The sequence below is a fragment of the Grus americana genome, chromosome 19 (genome assembly GCF_028858705.1).
Source record: "Grus americana isolate bGruAme1 chromosome 19, bGruAme1.mat, whole genome shotgun sequence".
NCBI lineage: Eukaryota > Metazoa > Chordata > Aves > Gruiformes > Gruidae > Grus > Grus americana.
The window spans coordinates 4,168,890-4,192,628 of NC_072870.1; the positions used below are offsets into that span (position 1 = coordinate 4,168,890).

The following is a 23,739-nucleotide window of genomic DNA, read 5'->3' on the forward strand; positions in this document are numbered from 1 at the left end:
CATCTAGAAATTATTCCTGATCTTCTACCATTTTGTTAACACCTCATCCACAGATGTTTTTTATAAAGAGCATTCACACGGTGAGTTATTGCAGAGTAAATAATGCACTCTAAACACACTTAACTTCACTGTGTAAACAAGCTCTGAGCAAAATTCAGCAAGAACCTTGCTTCAGTTCACTCCCTGAATGCACAACAAACTTAGACAATTTGATGCTTATCTCATAGCAATCTAACCCCAGAGATAAAGACCACAAATCTAAACCTGTTTCTTAGAACAATGTTGTACCTTCTAGTCCATGCCCAGAAGCTCTGGGCAATGGGATGGATCTGTCTTTTCAGGCACTGCATTCACTGGGGGAAATCACATATCGGTCATTACTTACATAAATATGTGTAATATTAGTAATGAAAGTAATAGAGAGGCACGATCCAAGCTATTTCTTTGAAATGACCCTCACTTTCCTAGAGAGCAAACCAAAGTATTACTTGCAAAATGCAGTCCTCTGAACTGCATACGCTAGGGGATGACTGAGCAGTATCGGGAAACTTGCATCACATACTAACCAACCTCACATTGTGTTACAGGATGAAAGGCCAGTAGCCTTCTGGGCTCTGTGTTAATTTCAAATGATGGTTCATTGAGCAGATTTTATGCTTAGCAAAGCTTAGCAGCTTTTTTCCTTATCCCTCCCCAAAATGTTTTGGGCATTGTCATATGATTGTACTACAAAACTTGAAGTTATCCAAAACCAGTTCATGAGAAGTGAACGGAAACATCTCTTCTCATTCCAAAGGAAAAACAACTCCTATGCTGTTTTTGTAACCGAGCTGAAAACTTGGAGAGAAACCTAAAGCTAAAAAAAGCAAAGAAGTCCAGAAGATTCATATTCTGGACTGTGGTTTCTGTTGCCTTAGCTCAAGGGAAAATATGTTCATGGGAAAAGAGCCTGCCTGGAGCCAGATTTTTTTTCAACTCTGACTCTTCTAGTTGATGTGGCTTTAAATCAATATGTTGCTATTAAAGTTTTTTCTTCATAAACAAAAATATTCTTTATGGATTGTATGATAGTTGTTTACAACTGAAAGAACCACTTATACCATGTTTCCTAGCAATCAGTATCTAGTTCTGCTCCTATCAACCCTAGATAGACAGTGATCAGGCAATTTAAGAGGCCTTTACAATGTTAGTTCTGAGTTTCACTGATTCCAAGTGTTAAATCACCTTCCCAGAAGAGAGTTCCTGAATTAATCCCAAAACAAAGAAGTGTCAGCTTTACCAACTAAAAGAAAACAACATCACACCTTAGGAAAACAGAAATCTTGTATGGCTTAATTTGAAAGAATCTTGCTGTCATGTTATTATGGACTGTCTTTAATACTGCAATTAACTTTTGTCTTTAGCCAGGACTAAACCAGATTACAAATATAACAGAATTCCACAGTAACCCTGTAAAGACTAGCCTACAGACAAACCTGCCACAGGCAATTCAGAGAATTTGTAATTGTATAACACTGCAACAAGCGTAACAAAATGTGATACTGCTGCCCAAACACACTGTGCCAGATCCCAACAAGTATAGTCATCATTATTCTAAATGCTGTATCCACAGAGCTTAACCTGGGGATTTTGATCCCCATTATACACTTAATTGTCTTCTGCATTAATTAGATTTATGTTAGGAGTTAATGAAAATATCTAATATGGTCTTTATTTGAGATTCCTCAAGACTTTTTAGAATTACACAATAAGCTTTCACTGAACTTTAAAGTGAACTTCACCTTCTATTTAAAAACTGCAATGAAATTATGCTATAAATGAATACCAGTTACCTGTGATCAACAACTGTTACATCAGAAGCAGGAATCCCCAGAAGAAAACAACTCTGTTCCAGTTCTTTCTTACGAATCTCTCCTTGATTGTAGTAGTTTCCTGAAAACAGCAAACACAGCAACGCTAACTTAGTTTAGGTTAGCTTGAAATTAATTCCTCTTTTCTTTCTCAAAGCATTAAGCATGAGGATCACACATTAAATAAAAGGGCATCATTTGGGAAACAGATAGATTGCAGGGGACAAACTGCATAGCTTTTACCTGAGCAACACCTGGCTTAGCTCAGGGTAAAACGCTAAGGCAAAGTTCTGCCCACCTTGACTACATTCCTCACATTTATGCACTGAACGTGGCTTGCAGCTGTTCATGAGCTTATTTGGCAAGGACATCAGAAATTGCCACCTCTAGTCGGATCACCGGTCCAAACAGCCCAGTATCCTCATCCTAAGATTGGCTCAAGTTAAATGCTTCTGCCAAAGACACAGGAGATCTTCCAAACAACAATTCTGGAATAACCTGCTTGGGAAACTGCTTCCAACAACCTGTTTGATTGGCAGATGTCTTATTCCTTGAAACATCACAATTTCTAGCTCTTCTGAGTTTTTTGTTTGGGCTTTTTGTTTTATTTTGGTATATGCCTAATCCACTTCTGAACATTGTTAAAATTTTAGCAAGATTTAATATCTCTTTTGGTGAATTCCATAGGCTGACCTTGCTTTGTGGGGAATGTGAGTTTTCTAATAGGCATATACATGGATTAACCGCTTATACATTATCTGAATGGAAGTCACCAATATACTACAAAACAATTGAGCAAGATCTTTCCATAAACACAGGAGAAACTGCCTTTGCAGGGAGGTGACTAAAAGTTGTTACCACTGGCAAATTTCCAGGTTGTCTCTGCAAAAGAGGTTAGCAGGATCTTAGTCCACTTTTTAAAAAACGAGTATTCACAACAAATCAGTAATAATTAATTTCCTTAGGAAGCGCCAAAGAGTCACTCCTCCTTCACTATTAGATGTGCTGCCATGAACTAACTCCCTCCTGTACTCTTAACGGCAGAGGCCCACAGAGTCAAGCTGAACAGCAAGTCCAAAGTACAGAATTGCTGAGGTAACACATGGAAAGCCTGTCCCATGGTATATGCTTTAAGTGATTAAAGTTTATAGTATAGTCTGGGCCACTTCTAATGAGCAGTAGTTGCCATATAAGACTGGGACACTGCAAAAGAATAGTGATGGAACTAAAAGAATTTGAAGAAATGAGGGATTCCATCATAACAATCTCTGGTTTAAGACAAAGATTTTTCAGAAGTCTGCATCATTCACAGAGGAAATTCTGGCAGAAACTAATATGGCAGATTGCAAAGAACTTATAGAACCAAAAGAAGAGAGGAAACCTAATTTAGATAAGGCATTTGGGAAAAGTTATAACAGACTGAGACCAACAGCTAGCAGGGAAACAGGATTCATCATCTTAAAACACTGCCTCCTTCTTCACTGAATTATTTTCTTCTCTTCTTGCCCTGACATTCCCTTATTTTTTCACGGCATCAGCCATGCAAAGTCCATGCCAGAGCTGCGATGGCCCCTTCCAGAATGTTGCCCTGTGCAGGGCAGTACTAGCAACCCAATTTTAACTTTGAAGCAATAAAATGAAAAAAATACAGCTAAGTATTGATGTATGATTCAAGTCTGTAGTCAGCTGTCTTGAATTACACTAGAATTTTTTATTGTTGTGGGTGTGAGTCATCTAAAGCTAGCATTTCTCTCGAGCAGTGTTGCAATCCGAGCCATCACTAGCAAGCTTTGTAAAATTTTCAGAGAGAAAGAGTAACTGGAAAAAACCCTCCTTTTCTTGCAGACAGTGAGTGAATGGTTTTGGGAGACTATGACAATGGTTATCTGTGGGTTTGCTGAGGAACACATCAGCTTAGTAGTCTGCATCTTAGATTGCAAGTTCCAGCTTCAGCAAAATTACTTTAAGTGTGTACCTTCACTACATGGATTACATGAGTACAGCAGGACTTATTTTAGACTGATTTTTTGCACGGCCAATAATGACACCAGTGTTTTAAGATAACATATCTTTTGCTGCAATGCAGTGTAAGAGCTGACTGCAGGTGATGTCTAATCCAAATAGTACCACTGTTCTCAAAATACCTAATTTCTGCTGAACTCAAAGGAACAGATCCATGTTCCACAGCTTGAGGAATGTGTAAGGACATCAGGAATACAGAAATACTAACAAGAAAAAATGGGCAGCTATTGAGAGCAAAAACAGCTGAATAGCTAATGCTACTGGACCTCATCCATGGACCACTCACAATAGAGAGTCAGCTACTACAGAGAGCAAAGCACATTTATACTGAGTTGTTATTTCAATTGAAGATTATTCAGTCTGTAAAAGACTGATTTTTTTTCCACAGTGCTGTAATTCTAATTCATTTCTAAGTCACTTTGATTGACATCTGAAAACTGCAAGTATGACAGTCTCTAAATAATGATTTTGTCTCAGTGTTAAAATTTGCAGAGTCTTTGATCGACTCACTTGTCATCATCAATCATACAAACAATGAGAGGATGAACCATCTGAATCACCCAAAAGACTAATAAGCAGCACAGAAAAATCTATTAGCTCAGTGAATGTACTCTCCTATACGGGCTGCTAGTTCCATTACAAAGACATGCAAGAGAGTACAAACATTTGTAGTCAAAGATACTCCTCACACCAAACATGAAAAAAAAATCTTTAGTTTTCACCGCAGGCTCATGAATTCTTGTACAGCAGTACGGTCTGAAAGATCAATTAAAATGAGGTTGTTTCTTATGCACAAAAAACTGAACAATGTAATAACTGATTAGGTATCAGTTCTGCAGAAAAAAAATCATCTGGAGCTTTAGTAGATCACAAGAAGAACACAAGACAAGAATGTCATGTGCTTTGAAAAATTCTTGTCCCGGGCAAACAGTGGAGCCTGTGAGAATCCTTCCATCCTATTCAGCCCCAGAAAGGCCTCAGAGGGAGTATTGCTTCCAGTTTTTGATCACTGCCCTTCAAAAAAAGATGTGAACCAACCAGAAGAGTCCAAAGGAGAGTGACGAGAATGATCAGTGGTTTAGAAAACATGATCTATGAGGCAAGATTGCAAGAAATAGGGTTGTTTAGTCTGGAGAAGATAAGACAGAAGAGGCAGATAACAGTTTTAAAATATGTAAGATGCTGCTACAAAGGGATACTCTGATTTCCATGTCCATGGCAGATAAGAAAAATAAACAAACAAGCTTAAATTACAGCAATGATTCAGGAAAAAGTGATTTGAAGAAAAGCTAATGCAGCACTGACACAGACCACACAGGCCGAGGAACCTCCCTGGAGGTTCCGAAGAACAAACTAGACATTTGTCAGCAGCAAACAAAGACACATTGATGCTGCCTTCATGTCGACTGATGGACAACACGACCTCGAGTTCCTTCAGGCCTGTTTTTCCATGATTGGACTATGACACAACTGTCATTTTTAGATGTGTTACGGTGAATGTATCATTATGACATTAAAACTAGATCATCCAAACAAGTCCTCCACAACGATAGAATTACAAGGAGATGCCAAAAGGCTGTGCTGCACAGCACCTTTTTACAACTCACTGACTCTTCTGCACAGTTTGAAAGGACCTCAGTGCTGCAACATGAGGTCGGATTGTGAAACCTCTGCGCAAGGTTCAGTTATAGAGGGAGATTTTGCTGCTGATCGCAGCTGCTGAAACTCTGTGGAAAGGAGCATGCTGACCAAAGCCGCCCATGCGTGGCAGCTCTCCGGGGCGTGCAGGATGTTACGGCAGCGTGCCGTGACTGAGAACTATGACATCAAACCGCAGACAGATGGCATGACACCTCCTCCACTGCACAAGTATTTTGCAGCGGTGCCACACTGCCATCGCAGCACAGCAACAGCACCGTGTGTGGCATCGCAGTGACATCACACGCAGCATTACAGCTGAGTGGGGTTGCCCCACGGTACAGCCACCGCTCGCTGCTCCGAGGCACTGACACGTCGTCATAGCCCGGGGCTGACGTCACAGCGCGAGGCCACACACGGGAAGACATCATGGCGGCCTTCCCGTGACGTCACGGGCGGGAAGCCCGGCCTCTAGGAGCGGCCGCGGAGGCACCTCGGAGGTGAGTGCCCCGCCGTTCCCGGCGCGTCCCCCCTCACCTGCGGAGCAGCACAGCACCGCGGCGCGGGCGCCGGCCCTGCCCAAGCCGAGCACCGTGGGGGCGAAGAACATCGCTTCGTCATCAGGGTGCGCCGTCACCAGCAACGCACGGACGCCATTCGCCCGCGCCGCCGCCCGTCCCCTCAGGGAGGCGCGAGCCCCGTCGGCCGCGTAACGGCGCCGCAGGCGGCGCGCGCCAACGAGGAGCAGCAGCGCGAGCGGCAGCGCGAGCAGGAGCGGCAGCACCACCGACCCCCAGCCCCACGGCCCCGCTGCCATAGCGACCGGCGCTGCGCCCCGCCGCGCGGCTCCGGCAGGAAACGGGCGCGTCGGCAGCAAGGTTCCGGCACACGAAAGGGTCCGTCCCCGTCCCCCCCCTCTCCATTCCTCCCCTCTTCCCCGCCTCGGGGCGGGGCCGCTCGGCCGCTGCCGCGGAAACGTGCCCCGGCTCCGCTTCTCCAGGGCTGCCCAAGGAGGAGGGGCACACCGGGAGGCCTCCCGCCGCCCTGCCCTCGCCAGGCTTGGCAGGGTCTCAGCCGGGGAGCGGGGCCTCGCGGGCGGGGTTTGCACAGGGGCCGTTCCCGCGGGCAGAGCCTTCGTTGCCCGGGCCCTGCAGCGCACCAGCTGACCCTGCTGGAACGTTAAGAAATAATAACTAATGGTGACAAAAATCGAGCTTTTCAGCGTGTAGTACCTTTTATCCCTGCGCTGTGCTACCGTGGAAGAGACGCGGGTTAAGGGAAACCTCAAAAGCGGGGCAAGAGGAGCTTATCGTCAGACGCATTCTGCTATCTGCAAGTCTGCTGGCTATCCCAAGTGTGGCTGCAAGGGAAAATAAAAGTTTGTGGACCTCTTAGAAGTGAACTCGACCACTGGAGAAGGTCACAGAGCAAAAGGAGACAGGAAGTAGTAAAATAAACATGAAAAAGGCAATCAGATACACGATGGCTTGGAAACTTTGCTTTTCAAGACAGGCAATATGGAAGACAAGTGTTAAGTCAACAATGGTGGAGTATGTTAGCTGGATAGGTTTAAAGAATAACATGGTGAAAACAGAGAAATTCAGTATCTGAAGAGCAGCTAACACCTCACGAAATGTACGCCTGACTTGTCTTCACAGACTTTTATTTGGACACCTTTAACTTCCAGGTGAATAGAGGTAGTCATCGGCATTTGTTGGGATTAAAGACTGCAAACACTCCAGCCTGGAGATGTCTCGTGTCACCTCAACACAGCACTTTGAACAGAGTGGAACTCAGCAACTGTAATAATGACGTACTTAGTACAATACGTGTTTTATAAGTAAACTTGTTTGCCACAGGGTGAGCCCCTACTTTATTAGTCTGAATAATTGTGTGGACACACACCCCGCAAGGGTGAGATATTACAATTTCCAATATGAGAAGTCATAACAGTGAGATAATTTAATCTTGTCTCATGGTATCTCTTTTTTTGCCATAGTAAACCTGGTAAGAGATTCGTGATCTCAGCACATCTGGAATTACATATTTGCAAGTAAAACACCACGCGGATTTGAAATACTGAAAAAAACAGGGAACAATTAACATACTCCTCATTGCAGGAGGATAAAAATACATTTGAGATTTTAAACCTCTCACATTTTTCAGCAGTCATTCGTCGCTAGAGGCAGAGGCACGACGTTAGTGACAGCGCGGGACGCTGGCGGGGCCCCGGCGGAGGTGCCGCAGCCCGGGGGCGGGAAAGGCACGGGGCGGGGGGGGGGAGCCGGGCGCCCTTCGGGCGATGCTCGAGGCCCAGGACGGCTTCCCGCCCCCCCGCTCTGGGGCACCCGCGGCTCCACAGGCCCCATTCATCGGCACGGCCTCGGTCTGCCGGCTCCGCGGGCCACCCCCCCCGAGCCCCTCTCGCCCCCCTCGGGGCCCGTTATCAGTTATCATAAATTATATCGATTCGCCCGTATTGTGGCGGGGGAGAGGGAGGCGCTGCGGATCTCCCGCGCTCCCACCTCTCCGATCAGTAACATCACCGGGAGAGCTGCCGGGCCGGGCCCGGCCCCTCAGCAGCGCCCACCAGCAGCCGCTGCCGGTCGTGAGGGGACCCGCCAGCCTCAGCGCCGCCGCGCCCCGCGCTCGCCTCATGGCGGCCGCCCGCCCCGAGCCCCCTCAGCGGGGAGGGGGAGGGAACCCTTCCCCGCCGCACCGGCCAGCGGGTCCTGGAAGGAGCATAGCAGCCCTCCCTCTTACCGCCGGGCTCGCCCGCGGCTTCGCGGGCTGCCACTGTCCTGGGCAGCGCTACAGACCGGCATGGCAGGAGGAAGGGGCGAGGCCCCGCAGCCGGCAGAAACTACCGAGCCGCGGCGCCGCCGTTTGTTCAGTAGCTGCCAGGACCTGGCGAGAGGGGGCGGAGCCCACCGAGCCGGGGGAGGGGAGGCAAGATGGCGGTGGCGGTGGCGCTGAGGTTGAGGTGAGACGCCGCGACCGTCCAGCCCCGCCAGAGCCTGCCGTCCGGGCCGCCCCAGCGCCGCGCCGTCGGTAAGGGCAGGGGGCCTGGCGGGGCGGCGCGGGGAGGCGGCGCGGCCCGGTGGGCCAGCGGGGCCTAGCGCCTCCGCTGTGAGGAGGAGGAGGAGGGGGAAGAGGCGGGGGCCCCGGCCATCCCTTCCTCCTCCCCCCTCACCGGAGGGAGAGCTGCTCTCGTCCCCGGGGGAAGGGCGCTGGAGCCGGGAGGGGGGGGGTCCTTTAGGAAGCCGCCGGGGGTGGAGGAGGTGGGCGGATCAGGTGTGGGCTGGGGCGGGGGGTGCCCGGTGCCTGCGGGGTTTTTTCTCCATTCCCGCTGTTCGTGTGCGGGAAGGTCCGGGGCGGGGGACGGCCGTGAGAGATGGCCCTCGCAGGGAAGTTTTTGGAGAAAACCCAGAGTATCGGTGTGTTGGGTGTTGATCCCTGTCCTGTAGGTAGGAGAAGAGCAAGTTAAAAAAATAATAATTTAAAAAAAGGGCCAGTTCTTCAAAACTGGCCACTTGGACGCTTGGCCAGGAGTGTTAGTTCCTGAAGATGTCCAGCTTTCAGAGCCCGTCTGCTCCAGCCCCACGTTGAGGTTGTCAGTGGTGGGGAGTTGTTGCTGATGCTGACGCTGAATTATTCATATAGGACCTGTAAACATCCCCAGCTTCTGTCATCTCTGGGCTGCTGGAGGGCACAATGGAAGTGGCTTTTTCTAGAATTATTCTGACTTGATGGTAAAGAACTTTGCACTTACTATTTTTTTTCTGTATTTAAAAAAAAAAACCTATGGGTATCCAGTCGGTTGCAGTTAGACAAGATTCTAGATGGACCCAGGTACTGTAGTGTTAGACAGGCTCAAGTAAGTAAATAGGTAGTCTGAACAATCTATTGTACAAAACCTGTTTTTTCTAGTTTCACAGATATGGTCTTAACAAGTGTATTAGCTTTTCATGATGGTAAATATTGGTGTAACCTAAGAAAAAAAAAAGGATCACTTACTGCAATGAGAAGGCAATGTCTAATTCTGAAGACTTGAGTTTGTGGCAGCATTCTTGTACTATGCAGTATTTTTAGGCATAACACTATAATTATGAACTGCTAGAGCGCAGGTAGGGATTTTTATCCTAGGCAGTATGATTTGAGAGGAGAAAACGGGTGCTATTATAAAAAACATTGCTATTGTAGTAAGTAGGATGGCCATGGGTATAGTGTAAGTGCCTGAGTAAGTGGACACACAGCGTTGTGTCACTGCATGTGAGGACTGTGCAGATCTGTTGCAATTTTGCACTGGAATTTTATTCTGCAGAATGTTGTTATTCCTGATTAACTAAACAACCTTGACATTTGGAAAGGAAGTATGTAATATTTGAAGTGGATTTCTAGTTAGCTGAAATCTAGTGTCTTGTGTTAGGGGATGAAAGACCTTCGTGCTTATCCCAAGGATTCAAAAGTTCAGAGGAAACAAGCCAACTACAGTGACCCTTTTTGCGAAAGCATGGTTAATTTTTTCTTGACATCGCTTTTCTATGTGATATTGTATAGGCTGCTAAGGAGAAAAAGTTCCATTGTGCTTCATGTGCAGTATAATTTGCCTGTTTGAAATATACTGTTTGATATTGGTCACTAAATTACCTAAACTTATTACTGAAACATGGGAAAGAGCTGCGGTTTGGAATCTTCTTTCTAAGGGTTATAACGTGCATTTCTTTAACACGTGGAGAGGATATTACAAGTGTTTGCTTCCACAACTGTTACTTCTCTCTAGCTTGTTAGTTACTGTACAAATCAATTAAAAGTAACTTTCCAGATTTAAATTACGTGCACAAAATATGAGTATATTCACTTTTCTACATTGTGCTGCTGCTGATTTATTTTAGATACATTTTATCTCTTATAACCACTCAGTTGCTCTTTCTGGGCATACATGTTTTTCATTGTGATCTAAAGGCATCGTAGAACCATAGAATGGTTTGGGTTGGAAGGGACCTCACAGCCCATCTAGTTCCACCCCCCTGCCATGGGCAGGGACACCCTCCACTAGCCCAGGTTGCCCAAAGCCTCATCCAACCTGGCCTTGAACAGCATCCACAGCGTCTTTGGGCAACCTGTGCCAGGGCCTCACCACCCTCACAGGGAATAATTTCTTCCTAATATCTAATCTAAATCTACCCTCGTTAAGCTTTAAATCTAGAAAACTCTCTCAAAAACTGTAGTAAAAGTAGAGACAGACTCTAAAGCTTCCTTTCAATTTTTCCCCTCTAGTCCCCTTCCACAGTTCTTGTGGTTCTCTAACTGCATCTTCTAAGTTATTTCATTTTTCAGTTACAGCATGAGGGAGAGATGCTCACAGGAAAGGGAAGCTGTCTCTGCTTCAATTACTGTAAAATGCAATAAAAGTAACTGGAAAAGTCTTCCGTATTAGAGAAAGAGAGTTTCTTTTTTTCTGTATTATGTCCTTAATATTGGTATTTAACTTACTCTTTCAAAGCTCTCAGCCAAAGTTTTGTTGAAATGTTTTATTCCTCCTCTTTTATGCTTGCCTATAAAATGATTTTAATGAAGACTTTCCTGCATCACCAAAAACACTATTTGGAGTTCTAGTGTGCATAGCTGCTTTACATTTAAAAGTTTTTAACAATTGTTTAAGCAGGAAGGGATCTATGCCTCATGCAGGTGCACTGCAACACAGCACAATCTTTAGAACAGACTAGTAACCAGACAGTGGTTTCATAATGCAAACAAACGTTTCCTGGATGCCACTCTTGAACTTTTCAAGTCATTTATGTTCTTTAGTCAAATCTGAATCAGTGTTTCGGATGACAAGCTATTAACTGAACGTGTTACCTTGTCTCTCTACAGTAAATGTTCCAGATAAAAATTCTGACCTATGTAGGACTGCTGTCTGTAAATATTTACTTTGTTCTATTTCTAAATTATGCAAATAGCCAGGAACATGCTGAATATATCTTCCATTTTAGTTCTTCTCTCCTTCAATGATTCTCCATCTAGTAATGATGTTTTGTGATGTTCCCTTCCTCTTCCGTGCTAGCTCAGTGTTTATCCACCATCTGTTAAATGACTGCCACAGTCTGGGCCTACCGGGGCTTAAGTTTAGTTAGTTGGTGTGCGTACAGAAAGCTCAATCTTACCTTGAAGCTATGTTTCCTCCCAGTGTCCTAAGAGAGATTTCTATGTCCTTGAATAGCTTCACATCTAAACCACTCGTGTAATGTTGCCACTCCCAGACTGATTTGATGTGCAGTTTTTTTCTTCAAGCTTGAGGAGGATGTTGGTACATGTGGTTTTGAAGTCAGTGACTTCACCTGCTTATGATTACAAAGGCTATTGCAAAATTAAGCTACTGTATTGGTACAAAGATGCATCAGCCATCTTTGAAAAATCCTATTGTTCATGACTCTCAGCAGTCAAAAATTCAAAAATGAAATTTTTATGCAGACAGATTACCTGGACGAACTGTTGACCAGGACTTAAAAATTCTGTGCATGTTGAGTGACTAGTCTTGGGTAAAACTGAAAATGAAAATACATTCACAAAGATGGCGAGGGAAAGAACACCTATAAATGAAAAAGGATGAGGTAAAGTATAAAATATGCTTAAACTAGTATGATGTCTCTTAATACCTCCTCTCGTGCCATACATCCAGTTGTGCCTTATGCTGTGCTGCAGGGAAAGTGCATTTGGTTAATTCTCTTTTAGTCTTGGTGAAGTCAGAGTCCAGCCGAGAGTTGAAAGCAGCCACAGAAGCGTTCCCCGGCTGCAGGGCACAGGCCACATGCTCCACATGAAACATCCCCTGGGCCATTACTGATGGGGTTCCTGGGAAAAACCTGGGGCTGCTTTGAAAAGCGGATGCTCTCTCAAATGGATTAAAATACATTTGTGTTTCAAGGAAGATGTCTTAACAAACCTGAACATAAATCAACAAGGAAACCTACTGATTTCTGTCGTGTTTGTCCATGTTAGAAAGTTAAGCCCGTGTAAGTTCATTACAAGTTCAAGTGCTGTTCAGCAAACTAGATGGGTATATTATTACAGTTCAACTGTACTTTTCACCTCATTGATAGTAGGGTGGTTTTTTGGGAGGAAAGGGAGGAATTAGTTTAAATTTAAAAAATTGTATATACTTGGTTATCCATTGTGGAGTTTTGTCTCAGGTTCATATTGTTCAACTCTTGTTTCTGTTTTTATGCCATCTTAAATGCTGTATTGACAGAGAAGGGGTGTCTAGAAGGTGGGAATTCTCCCATATAATCAGTGTAATTTCACGGTTTAGCATTCTTGGAATGTTTTTTCCGAAAACCTTTCTTAATAAATGTGATCACTTACCTGTTTAATTCTCGCCATTATTTGTATAGGTGCTGATGCTTCACTGTGGTCTCAAAGATCAGACTTATGCATATCCAGAACCCTGAAGTTCTGTGGGTTTTTTTTGGTGTTTTGTTTTTCAGATATAAATGTATACTTATACTATTTGTAGTTCAAGATCACTTTCATTCTTTGCCTTTTTCTGTGACCTAGGGACTGTTTGTTGTGTGAGTCTCAATTGGAGTTACATTTTTATATATTGTTGCATTCCCTGTGAAGTAGAACATCTCAAACTTAATCATAAATGTAGTAACAATAAACTTTGTTTCCAGAAGGCCCTGGTGCATTTCCTGTGGGGTCTTTGAATAGACCTAGGCATTGCTCTTAATTATGGTAACAATAAATAAATAAATAAATAAATCTTATTTTAACCTTATTGTATTTTTAGCTAAAATCTAGACTTGATTTTATCTGAACCCAGTCAACTGAGGAGAGTGATGAGGCTGATACTTAGTTTGTCCTGAACCCCTCTTTATAGTATGTGGTTTTTCTTATAGTACATCGTAGTTTGTGGATCTATGTGTTTAGTCAGTATGGATTAGTCAAGTTATATTTCCTTTTCCAAACCAAAGCTGCTTTAAAAAGCTGCCACTACAGATATGCTTTTGATACTGAATGAACTACAAGAAGAGGCTGGAAATTTAAAACTGTGACCACGTAATTTCTTGCGTGTTAGATGATGTCAAAAGCAGTTTTATCTGCAGACAAATTAGCGGATAAATAGTGGAGGAATAAATTAATGTGCAGTAGCTGTTTATAAAGTGCCTATGCTTTCAGTCCAAGACGGAGAAGCAAAAATTGTTTTGAAAGAATACTTTATGCATAGTGTGTGATATATATGAAATTTGAAATCATCATGGTTATTTCTAAATCATAGGTGAAATGGGAGGAAGTAGGTGAATTTGAGTAAACCCCAGTGAGTTGTTGGACACTGACTCATGAATGAGGATGACTTGCTGAGGAAGGTTGTAGTTCTTATCACCACTATTTGCGTAGCATTTTGCATTCTACAAACTGGTACGTTGGAGGATGCTTGGATTGGTTTCTGTTTCACCCTGTAGTTTTGTGTATGAAATTTGAATGCTTCAGTTGATGTTTCACAGCCAGTTGAATTACCCCTGTGGCATGGATGGGGCCTTTCAAAAGGGGTAAGGTAGATGTCTGGGGTTTGGGAACTGCTGTGGTTATCTCAGAAAAAGCTGTCTCCCTTGTGAATGAGAGACCTTATCTGTGCAGTGTTTGGACTTTGCGGGGTTTGCTTTGGACATTCAATTCTGTAGATTTGGTTTCTGGTCTTTGGCTCATGAAAATTTTCTGTGGTGTATGTTAACTGCATGCTATTTGCTATATTGAGACAACCAGAAACAAGAATCTGGTGTTACTGGGAAAACCAAAATATGTTTTAAATGTCTTTAGGAAATAAGTTATCTATTTTTCTCTGATATACTTTTAAAACCAGAAAACCTTGGAAGGTTTGTACCCTTCTTTGGTTTAAATCATTGCTCAGTGGTACTTTTAGTCAAGGAAATGTCTACATCCTTCATTTCCATTTCTGAATGGAGGACTTCCTCCGACCTCTTCTGAATAGTTTTGGTGTTATTGTGACCCTCCTTGGCAGAGGAGTGCTGGATAGGCTCCTTCACAATCAGTAAGTGCTATTCCTCAATAAAACTCAGAAGAGGAGGTTTCCTCCCTCAGGGATTCTCTGTACCCCGGTGTGGTAACATGTTAACTGGTGAGCGGATGCTGAAAATATGTACTCTTATTTGAAATTCATGCGCTCAGCACCCCCCCCCCCCCGTTTTTTTTTTTTTTGGTGAGGCAAGTGGGTAGCTGATTAGAAACTTCCTAAGATGTTAATGTAGTCTTAGTTTTTCCTGTTATGATCCCCCATATGATATAGCAAAGTTGTGTATGACCTGGGTCTTGATATCATGTATTAGCAACTTTTCTTTAAGCTTGTAAATTACAGGAGAGATTAAAATAGAATTTCCTGGAGAAGAGTATCTTGTCAGCTGAATTTGATCGACCTCATTTTGGTAGAGCACAAATTCTATTTGTATTTGTAGTTACCTAGCAGGAGAGAGAGAGAGAGAAACTGTTATTTAAAGATGAAGTATAACAATGATCCTGAGATTTGGCAACAGTTTGGTTGTAAATTGCATATGCAAGTATGCAACCAATCTTCACCTCTTGGAAAGGCAACAAAAATAATTTTAAAGTACTCTTTTAATACTTACTTAATATTTAATGTTCCACAAGCTATTATTTAAGTACTTTAAGGAGTTGGTAGTCTGTTAATGGAAAATCTTTTTCTATTAAAATTTGAAGTAGATCTACTTTAATTTTTTAGCTATCTTGATGCAGATGGAAACGTCTTGCTAATATAGAGTAAATGTGATATCTTGAATTGACGACTGTAATGCTCCTTGACTTCTGTCACTTCTATAATTGGCTAAATTAAAGTATACCATGCTTCCATGTCATGTAGAGTATGAGTCAGATACTGTATGGCATGATTGTCAGTTAAGGCTTTGGATGTTCAGAAATAAGACAATATTGTACACTAGTGGAAACTTCAGGGTGTGAGAAGGGTCAAATTCAGATGTTTGGCCTTTTCTTAGCATCTTTTTTTCAAATACTCCCATTGCTGTATTTATGACTTGATTCATATGATGTTAATAATTAATGGAGAGAATGTTATTTAGTGTTGCTAGTAAAACACAGCCTTACTGATGCTAATTTTTTTACTGTATTTCTAGCAGGGATGGAAATAACAATTTTTATGTCAATAACGTTGTGAGTAGAGGGAGTGCAACTATGTGAGATTAAAGTTCTTGGGAATTTATTATATATTTTAAATGTCAGTCACAGAAGAAGAAAAGGCACTTGCACATGCAGAATTGTTATGGAAAATTCATCAGCTGTTCTCAACTTGGAGAAAATATGTTCATTGTTTATATTAATTCTAATAGCATATGCTTTCACTATGAGCTTCAGAGTGTTCTGCAACATAAAACTGAGTGGAAAAAGATTAAAGAAAGTGTGGAAGAGGTCCTGAGCTTTGAGGATGATGCCTGTGTTTTGTAAAAACAGGAAGCACAGTATTCTGGAATGTGTTTAAATAGCCGTTACTTAAATTGTCTTTAATTTCAGCATTGACCTATTAATTTTTTTTGCTTGTAGCATGCAAAGAATCTTTCATCTTTTCGGGGGTATGCCCAGCAGATTTTGATACTTACAAGCACACCTGTAAGCTTGGATATTGTAGCTGGAATACACTTCCTTCAGTTCTTGTTTTAAAGCACAGAATTATCTTAAACCTGCTTGGCCATCAGCCTTCTGGTAGGTTCTTGAATGAAAACTCTGTATCTTTTAGGATTGTCATATCTAATGATCTTGTGGCTAATTTTCTCACAATCCCATTCCACAACATGTTCCAGAATGTTGTATAATCAGACTTGAAGGGCTAACATAGATCAGTTTGAACTCAAACTTCTTTGTCACTAATTTTTTTCATTGTTGTTTTTCTGAATAACTGTCATATGACTACACTGATAATTGGACATTAAGGCAGCGACTGAAGGACTAATAACTGCTCTTGAAGTGTCTAGTGCTTTTTTCAGTCAAGGCTTCTAGACTGCTAAGTCAGTCCTAGCTTGTAACGGTACCATTAATGTTCTGAGCATTGGAGTTTTAGATGGTAAGTAATAGTTAGGCTTTTACTGTGTCTATTAATTTGAATAAATAACTTTTTATATGGAGGTTAGATCCATTAAGCTATTTTTAGAAATCTGTCAGAAACGTACATTTTAGTATTTTCTTGTGTGTGGCATATCGCCAAGATGCAAATTTGATTTTTTTGCTTGAGTGCTTGAACAGATTTATGATTATCTGACAAAATAAAAATACTACTAGGAAGACTTGTATCGCAAATGTAGCAATATACTTGAAGGGGTTTACGTGACTCTCAACTTGTAATTTTGTGTTACTGTATGTGAGTTGGAGCATTGTCTTGAAGGTACAGACACAGGGCTGTAGTTCATGAAATCTAGTTATTGTTGTTTAATAGGCTGATCCTTAAATATGGCCTGGTTTTTTGTGGGTTTTTTTCCCCATGAGATTGTTTCATTACCTTTTTATAAAGTGAAATCATAGAATTATTCACAAGTGTTGTTATCATGCTTTGGATAAAGCCTTTCTAACCACTGCTGAAACAGTGCCTTCACTCTTCATTTTCTTGCCAGAGTAAACTTTGAATAAATATCCCTGAATGAATTTTGTGATTCATTGTAGATCCCCTGCATAAGGCAGAGCCTTCCTTGTTCTGCCATAGGTTAGTTAGATCAGAGCTCAATTTACTAAGGCTGCTGATTTAAAAACAAAATCCCCCAACTCGGTTTAAGCCTTATATGACTGTAATCTAATTTTTTTCACTCTTTATATCACACTTAGTTTACTCAAAAACAAGATGAGGAAAATTCCCAAAAGGATGTGAAATTTAATTAGCAAATGTTGGTTAAGTACTTCAAGATGGCATGAAAATTAGTTTAAATGCAAAAGCGTTAGCTTGTTTCGTATATGTGAAGAAAAACTGAGTCTACCCATGAGACTGGTCTTTTATCCGTGGAGGTGAATGTAGGAGTAGGAGACAGTATTCCAGCATGTGGGGCCGTGGATCCGCAAACAGTGAGTCGATGACTCTGCCGTCCTTCTGGCCTCTTGACCCCTTCCCTTCTGCTGGCATAAACATTTGTGTGGCTGGTTGAAAGGTTTTGGGGAACTGGCCTGCTAAAAATAGTCACAGTTTTTAACCTGTTCTATTTTCCTGAGTGAAGAACTGCTTTTCTCAGGCAGTGCTAGCTTTTGCCTGCTTAAAATGCTGCAGGACTTGAGTCTTATTTCTGATTCAGTCATTGACTGTTTCCTGGGTAGTCTTTGATAGATTTCTTAACCTTTCTGTGACTCATTTTCCCATGTGTATACTGAAGATAATATGTACTTCTGCTTCTTTCTGAAGCATTTTGTGATCTGGAGATCAAGAGAGATTGTTCAAATTCGTATTGTCTCATAGAACTAGATCTGAAATTTCTCTATGACTGTTGCTATTGTAATATCCGGTTCTAAATTATTTGTAATTTACTCAAAATTCTCCACATATGACAAATGTAAGTGCAGACAGTAGCTTTTAAGGGGAAGTCTGAATCGGATCTGTTCAGTAGTTTGAGCTGGCCAAAGAGAAAAATATCGCAATGCCTTTAGAAATAAACATTGTTAAATCATTTCCTTGCCCAAGAAGCTCAAATTAACCCCGGGGCTGAGTATCTCTTTACAGTTCCTGAAACTATTACTCTTGTTACTGCTTTTTCTCAGCTAGGTATCATCAGACATAACAGAGTTTTTTGACTTTTTGCTCCTACTTCTCCTGTAATTTATTTTGTTTTTAAGTATTATCCATGTAACCCTGTTGGGTTTCCCCATCCCTTATGTGTTTTACCACAGAATCTAGGAATGTCAGTGAAGTGGGACGCTGTAGCAGAATAGACTGGGTTCTGAAGCACAAACCAAGACACATCTCTTTCTACCCCTTCTAATTGTCAGTATTCAGTTAGACAGACAAGTTGCCAGCCTGGCTGGCAGCTGTATGAAAGTATTCACAACTTTATCTTTGTGAAATGTTTAAGGCAGAATTCTGAAGTCTGTAACTGTTCGTGTAAATGTTTACATGAGAAACCTCTGAAATTTGCAGGATAGCATGAGAAGGTATGAAGATACTTGCCTGAAAAAAGAGAATCTTGCTGTCATTGACTGAGCAGAGTTGGAAGTCGATTTCTTATATTGTAATTTGTCAAGGGTGCTGAAAATGAAGATGAGCAGCCTCTGTTCTGGTGAAGAAGAGGGAACCAGTGGAAGGATCGGAGAGGCAGAGAGAGTTAATAGCAAGGAGCTTAAAGGAGGATTCTGATTGGATTTGAGTGGAGCAAGACGAAGTTTGTCATGACTAATGGAAGGATACAGCAGTGAGGAAAGCCCGGATGAAATTGTTTACAGTCCACACACACAGTTACAATTTAATGCAAAAAGACTGCCATATTTAAACATAAACCAAACGTATGAAACTTGCAGAGGTTACAGCAGGAAGCTGGTATTGCCGTCACTGACCAAGAAATAGATTGATGAAGAATAATCTGTATTCACTGGGTACGTGCAAGCAGATGCTGAAGAGAGAGGCAGATGCTTTTAGATGAAAGGTTCTAAGGTTGCCTGCAGACAAATAAGAGTTCAAGGCAAGTACTTATATCTGCAGTTGCAGAATTAAGACAGGGAGAGATGAGCAGAATATTGGTGGTAATTCTATAGGCAAATATTGTCAAAAACTCTTCCTTCCCTCCAATATGGCAGAGAGCGTAAACAAGCTCATACTATAGGAGACTGGGAGATATGATGGGGTCTGCAGAGCATGTAGAAAGGTCAAATTAGGAGGGCGTGCAGGCACGTATAAATGTCTAACAAGAAAAGGAGGCTTAGAGGGAGGGAATATTGTACTTCAATGTCATTTTATGTGGTGTTGTATTACAGTGTTGGTTTTGTCTTAAAAGAAATTAGATCCTATGCAGAATCCCCATCCTGTAGTTCCCTCCCCACCTTGTAATTGCCAATATGTAACCATGTATTTTCCTCTACTGTTACCACCCTTATCTCTTCCTGCTGTTGTGTCAGTTCCCTTGGGGAGGAGGAAGAACGCACCCCCACCATTGATAACTTCATTTTTTCTTTTTTTCCTCTCTTCACCTCCCACCTCTCTTATTAACCACAATTATAACCTGTAATGCTGTTTCTGTTGCCTTCCTCTGTTGGCAGCTTTTCTTTGTTTCACTTTTTAAAAAAATTTATTATGGTGCTCTGAACATGATCATACTTGCAGTTCTGAGTAGGAAGGCCATTAGACTGAATGTTTTCATATGTATTATGTAAAACTTGCAGGTTATGAGATAGGGGGTTAGAGTTAACATTGTTGGGTGGATGAAGGATGTTCATGCTTGTGTGCCATGCCCCCCTCCTCCCCTTCATGTCTCCATGTCTAGCACAGAATCTGGAGAGACGGTCAGGACCTCTCTTTGCTGTTGGTTGTGAAAGTTTCTTATATCAATAAAGATTTCAAGACTAACAGTCCTAACACAAACCTAACAATCTGTACACTAAAGTAGTTGTGAATGGAGAAATAGCCTTTATAGCATCATACAAAGTGAGCGTGGATTGAACTTTCAGCACTTGGGTTAATGATCAGCTTGTGGGTTTGACTGAATATTGAGGAAATAAGGAGAAGATGTAACTTGACTGAGAGAAACTAGAAAGGACCTTGAATCATGCAGTAGTTGGCCTATAGTTGTGTGTGATTTTCGAGTGGTTGCTCTGCTGATCCCCTCTGCATCCCCAGATTCTTCAGATCTACTTGATTGCAGTCAGCATGTCAGAGAAGAGAGTAAGAACAGAATGAGTATTTATTGATACTTTCCCAGAATCTGGTGTGCATTTCTGGCACCCTGTGCCTCAGAATGGGTATCGTAGAAGTAGAGGAGATTTAGAAGTGGTTGACAAGGAACAGCCAGGTAGGCTAGGATTCTTCAGCATAGAAAAGATACGGCTGAAGGGATATGATAGAAGTCTACAGAATCATGTGTGCAATGGGGAAAAATAGAATATGAGATAGAAGTTTGGTCTGTTGCAATGTGAAAACTAGCGCTATCAAAGGAAGGTAGCAGGTCCAGAGCGAACAAAAGCTGGTGATTTCTCGTGTGAAGTGCCACTAAACTGTAGAAGTTCTCACAACAAAGTTGTGAATGTTGAGAGTTTCAACTAGCTCAGAAAAAAGCTGGATGAACCAATGGAAGAGAAAGCCATTAAGAAGTCTTAAACAGCCTCTGACTCAAGGAGTCCCTGCACCATGAGGAGTGTCCCTGGGAGCCCCTAGAAGGCTGGAGAGTTTGTTGGGAAAGTACTGGTGTGTGTTCCCCACGTGCCTGCTGCTGGCTGCTGTCAGTCACAGCATATTGGGTTAAAGGAGCTTTGGTCAGATCCAGTATAACTGTCTTTATTCCACACTAAATTTTTTAAGGTGTAGCAGACATATATATAAAATCCAATTGGTCATCTTCTGCATATTTATGAAGACTGCATATAAAGATGCAAAGGTGGTGAGGTAGCACAAGTTAGGGCATCAGCAACGCATCAAACTAAGATTTGTACTTTTGTAACCTTAAATTGTTTGAGCATCCTTATACCATGGAGCCAGTTATCACATTAGTAAACATTTGATTGAGCTGACAATTAGCTATATGCCATAGTTTTGCATGGACTTGCATGGAAGTTGAGAGAGAAAAATCAAAGGTTTTGTTGTTGGGGCTTTTTTGCTGTAGCTTGGACTTAGGAATACATTTGAGTGCTCAGGTACTATAGCTTGCAAGTAACTACTACAATGTATATTAGCTAAAACTACTTGCTTTCTGACACCATTTCTTGATTAAATGGAAAGCATATGACTCAGACCTATTAGACCATCACATAGTTGGTAAAGATGTACTCTGAGTGCAGTATGAATGACGAAGTGTAATAAATGTTAATTGTGAAGAATTCTTTGTTAGAACTTGTCACTTGAATATGAGTTATAGGTACTATAATAGATATATAGGTACTATAAAGCACATGACGAGTGATCTGTAGTATTGCTTTGAAAGAGAAACTGTAGTTTTTCTTTAATTTTTCATATCTGAAAACCAGGTTTAAGAGGTAAATTAAATTTGTCTCATTATTCTGATAGTCCAACATATAAAGCTTTCTTCGTTTGATGGAGAGATGGGGAAAAAAACCCCTAACCAGAACAGCAATGATAAAATATGTCAGATAAAGTTTAATATCTGTTTGTATCCTTTCCTGAGCTGATTTTGTCTATTGGCTGTTAATGGAAAATGAAGTTCAGAAGTATAACTTTACATGTGATGTTTGTGAAAGGCTGCAGATTAATGTGCTTTGAAATGAAGCCATCTAGGCAGGGATCAACAGTTACTTTATTTGAAGGTCTGATATGTCTGCTAGGCTCTGGATCAGAGGTTGAGAATTTGCTACAGGTCAGATAGAATTCTGTATTTAGTACATAGACTCCAAGGATTACATCTTTTGAGCTATCGGAGAGAAATATTGTTTGTTTAAAAATTATATATGTCCTGCTCTTTTGGTTAGAGCCATATTTACCTGCTGAAAGCACTGGTGGGCACAGTGTTTAATCGATCTCTTCTGATCTTCAGCAGCTGAAACTATACACAGCTTCATAGATGCTCAGACTTTGTTAGTGGACTTGTCTGGATTTTTTCAGTATTTAAAATCTTCCCCAGATCAGTATACATTTCAGTGTTCACTGTTAGTCTGTAGGTGGAGAATGCAATAGAGGCAAAATAGTCATCGAATGTCAACTAAGCAGGATTGTTTTAAGGCTTCATGGTATATTCAGTTTCTGGCATCCCATATGAGACAAGCTATGCTGTCAATTGAAATTCAGTTTTTTTTCTTTGTGACTGCTTTTTTTAACTAACTACTTCTGTAAAGCTGCTGTTAGATGCCAATAGTATTTTAGGGCCTGACTAATACACTGTGGCTTAATGAATTGTAGCTGGTATTGAGTAAAGCAGCCCTAAGACTACCTGAATCTGAAAGTAAGAAACAGTTCATAGAATCCAAAATCTCTGTAGAAGAAATGAAAGTGAACTTCACAATGTGCTAAAGAAATTTACTGTAAATAAAGAGTCCTTCTATAGACTGTTATAACCTCTTCAACATCTATTTAAAGTGACCCACTTTTCTTTTAAAATCCTCCTAATTCAACTGGTAACTAGTAAAATGATGTGTTCCAACAATATAATCCTCAAATCTTTGTGTAGACAATGCTGACATGTCTCATTTTGAGCCCATTTAAGACCTGTTAACATGTTTCAGACTAGAGTAACCTATTAAATAAATACATCAGGAAAAAGCTTTTACTGGTAATGGTTGTTTTGCTTAGGTGACTATGGCTGTAATGTATTGTGAGTACATCTGGTACTTCAGTGCTTATCAGTGATCTTTTTTCCTTTAGGCGGTTTCCTAGAAACATGATTGCTTGCTGGTCTTGATCTCACAGCTTTGTGAAGACTTCTTCTCTGATAATGTCAAGTTCAGGCTACCCTCCTAACCAAGGAGCATTCAGCACAGAACAGAGTCGTTATCCTACTCACTCTGTCCAGTACACCTTCCCTAGCACCCGACACCAGCAGGTAAGGAGACATGAGGGTTACAAATTTAGCAAGAGTATGATTTGGGTGTTTGCTGTGCCAAATGGGCTGTTTTAATTTTTTTTTTTTAACCAATGTAATACAAGTCGTTCGCATTTAAAAACAGTGGAGTTACAGACCAATATGCCCAGTTAAAACTGACTGGGGAAATCTGTAGAATGATGTAGTTTGATTCTTGCATTAAGGCTGATGGGTCTATTTATTCAAGTATATTGTGGTTTTGAATGTAACTTCTGGGAAGTATAATCTGTAGCCATGTACTGTTCCTTGGCTTCTTCTGAAATATTACCTTGAAAGAATATAATTACCTGTGGAATTACACCCTCCTGCAATGCTGTAGCTGAAATTATTAAAATTATTAAAATCCCTGACTACCATTGACTGCAATTTTGGCTTCTTGAAGTTTTTGCTTGTTGGTTTTGGGTTTTTTCCGTCTTTTACCCCTTCTTTCTTTTTACATAGACTAGTGTTAAAAAATGTTCTATAAAACTGTGAAGGTATCC

The 23,739-nt window shown here is 41.6% G+C and overlaps 2 protein-coding genes across 9 annotated transcripts in view; one reads left to right on the forward strand and one right to left on the reverse strand.

Moving 5' to 3' along the window:
- The window catches only part of PIGL (phosphatidylinositol glycan anchor biosynthesis class L), a 63,136-nt gene extending 54,748 nt beyond the window's left edge, over positions 1-8,388 (reverse strand). Inside the window, exons 1-3 of one of the 4 annotated variants that reach the window (XM_054847854.1) lie at positions 8,274-8,388; positions 6,048-6,870; positions 1,833-1,932 (exon numbers count right to left, since the gene is read on the reverse strand). In XM_054847854.1, coding sequence (XP_054703829.1) covers positions 1,833-1,932; positions 6,048-6,327 — 380 coding nt within the window. In that variant the 5' untranslated portion in view covers positions 6,328-6,870; positions 8,274-8,388. Of the gene's footprint in view, positions 1-1,832; positions 1,933-6,047; positions 6,871-7,667; positions 8,248-8,273 lie in introns of those variants that run through there. The other 3 variants (XM_054847853.1, XM_054847856.1, XM_054847855.1) reach the window with 3 other exon arrangements.
- A 14-nt stretch (positions 8,389-8,402) lies between these two features.
- The window catches only part of NCOR1 (nuclear receptor corepressor 1), a 74,121-nt gene continuing 58,784 nt past the window's right edge, over positions 8,403-23,739 (forward strand). For 2 of the 5 annotated variants that reach the window (XM_054847866.1, XM_054847867.1), the window contains exons 1-2: positions 8,439-8,561; positions 23,041-23,218. In XM_054847866.1, the coding sequence (XP_054703841.1) occupies positions 23,111-23,218 (108 nt within the window). In that variant the 5' untranslated portion in view covers positions 8,439-8,561; positions 23,041-23,110. Of the gene's footprint in view, positions 8,562-9,173; positions 9,263-23,040; positions 23,219-23,739 lie in introns of all 5 variants that reach the window. The other 3 variants (XM_054847865.1, XM_054847863.1, XM_054847864.1) reach the window with 3 other exon arrangements.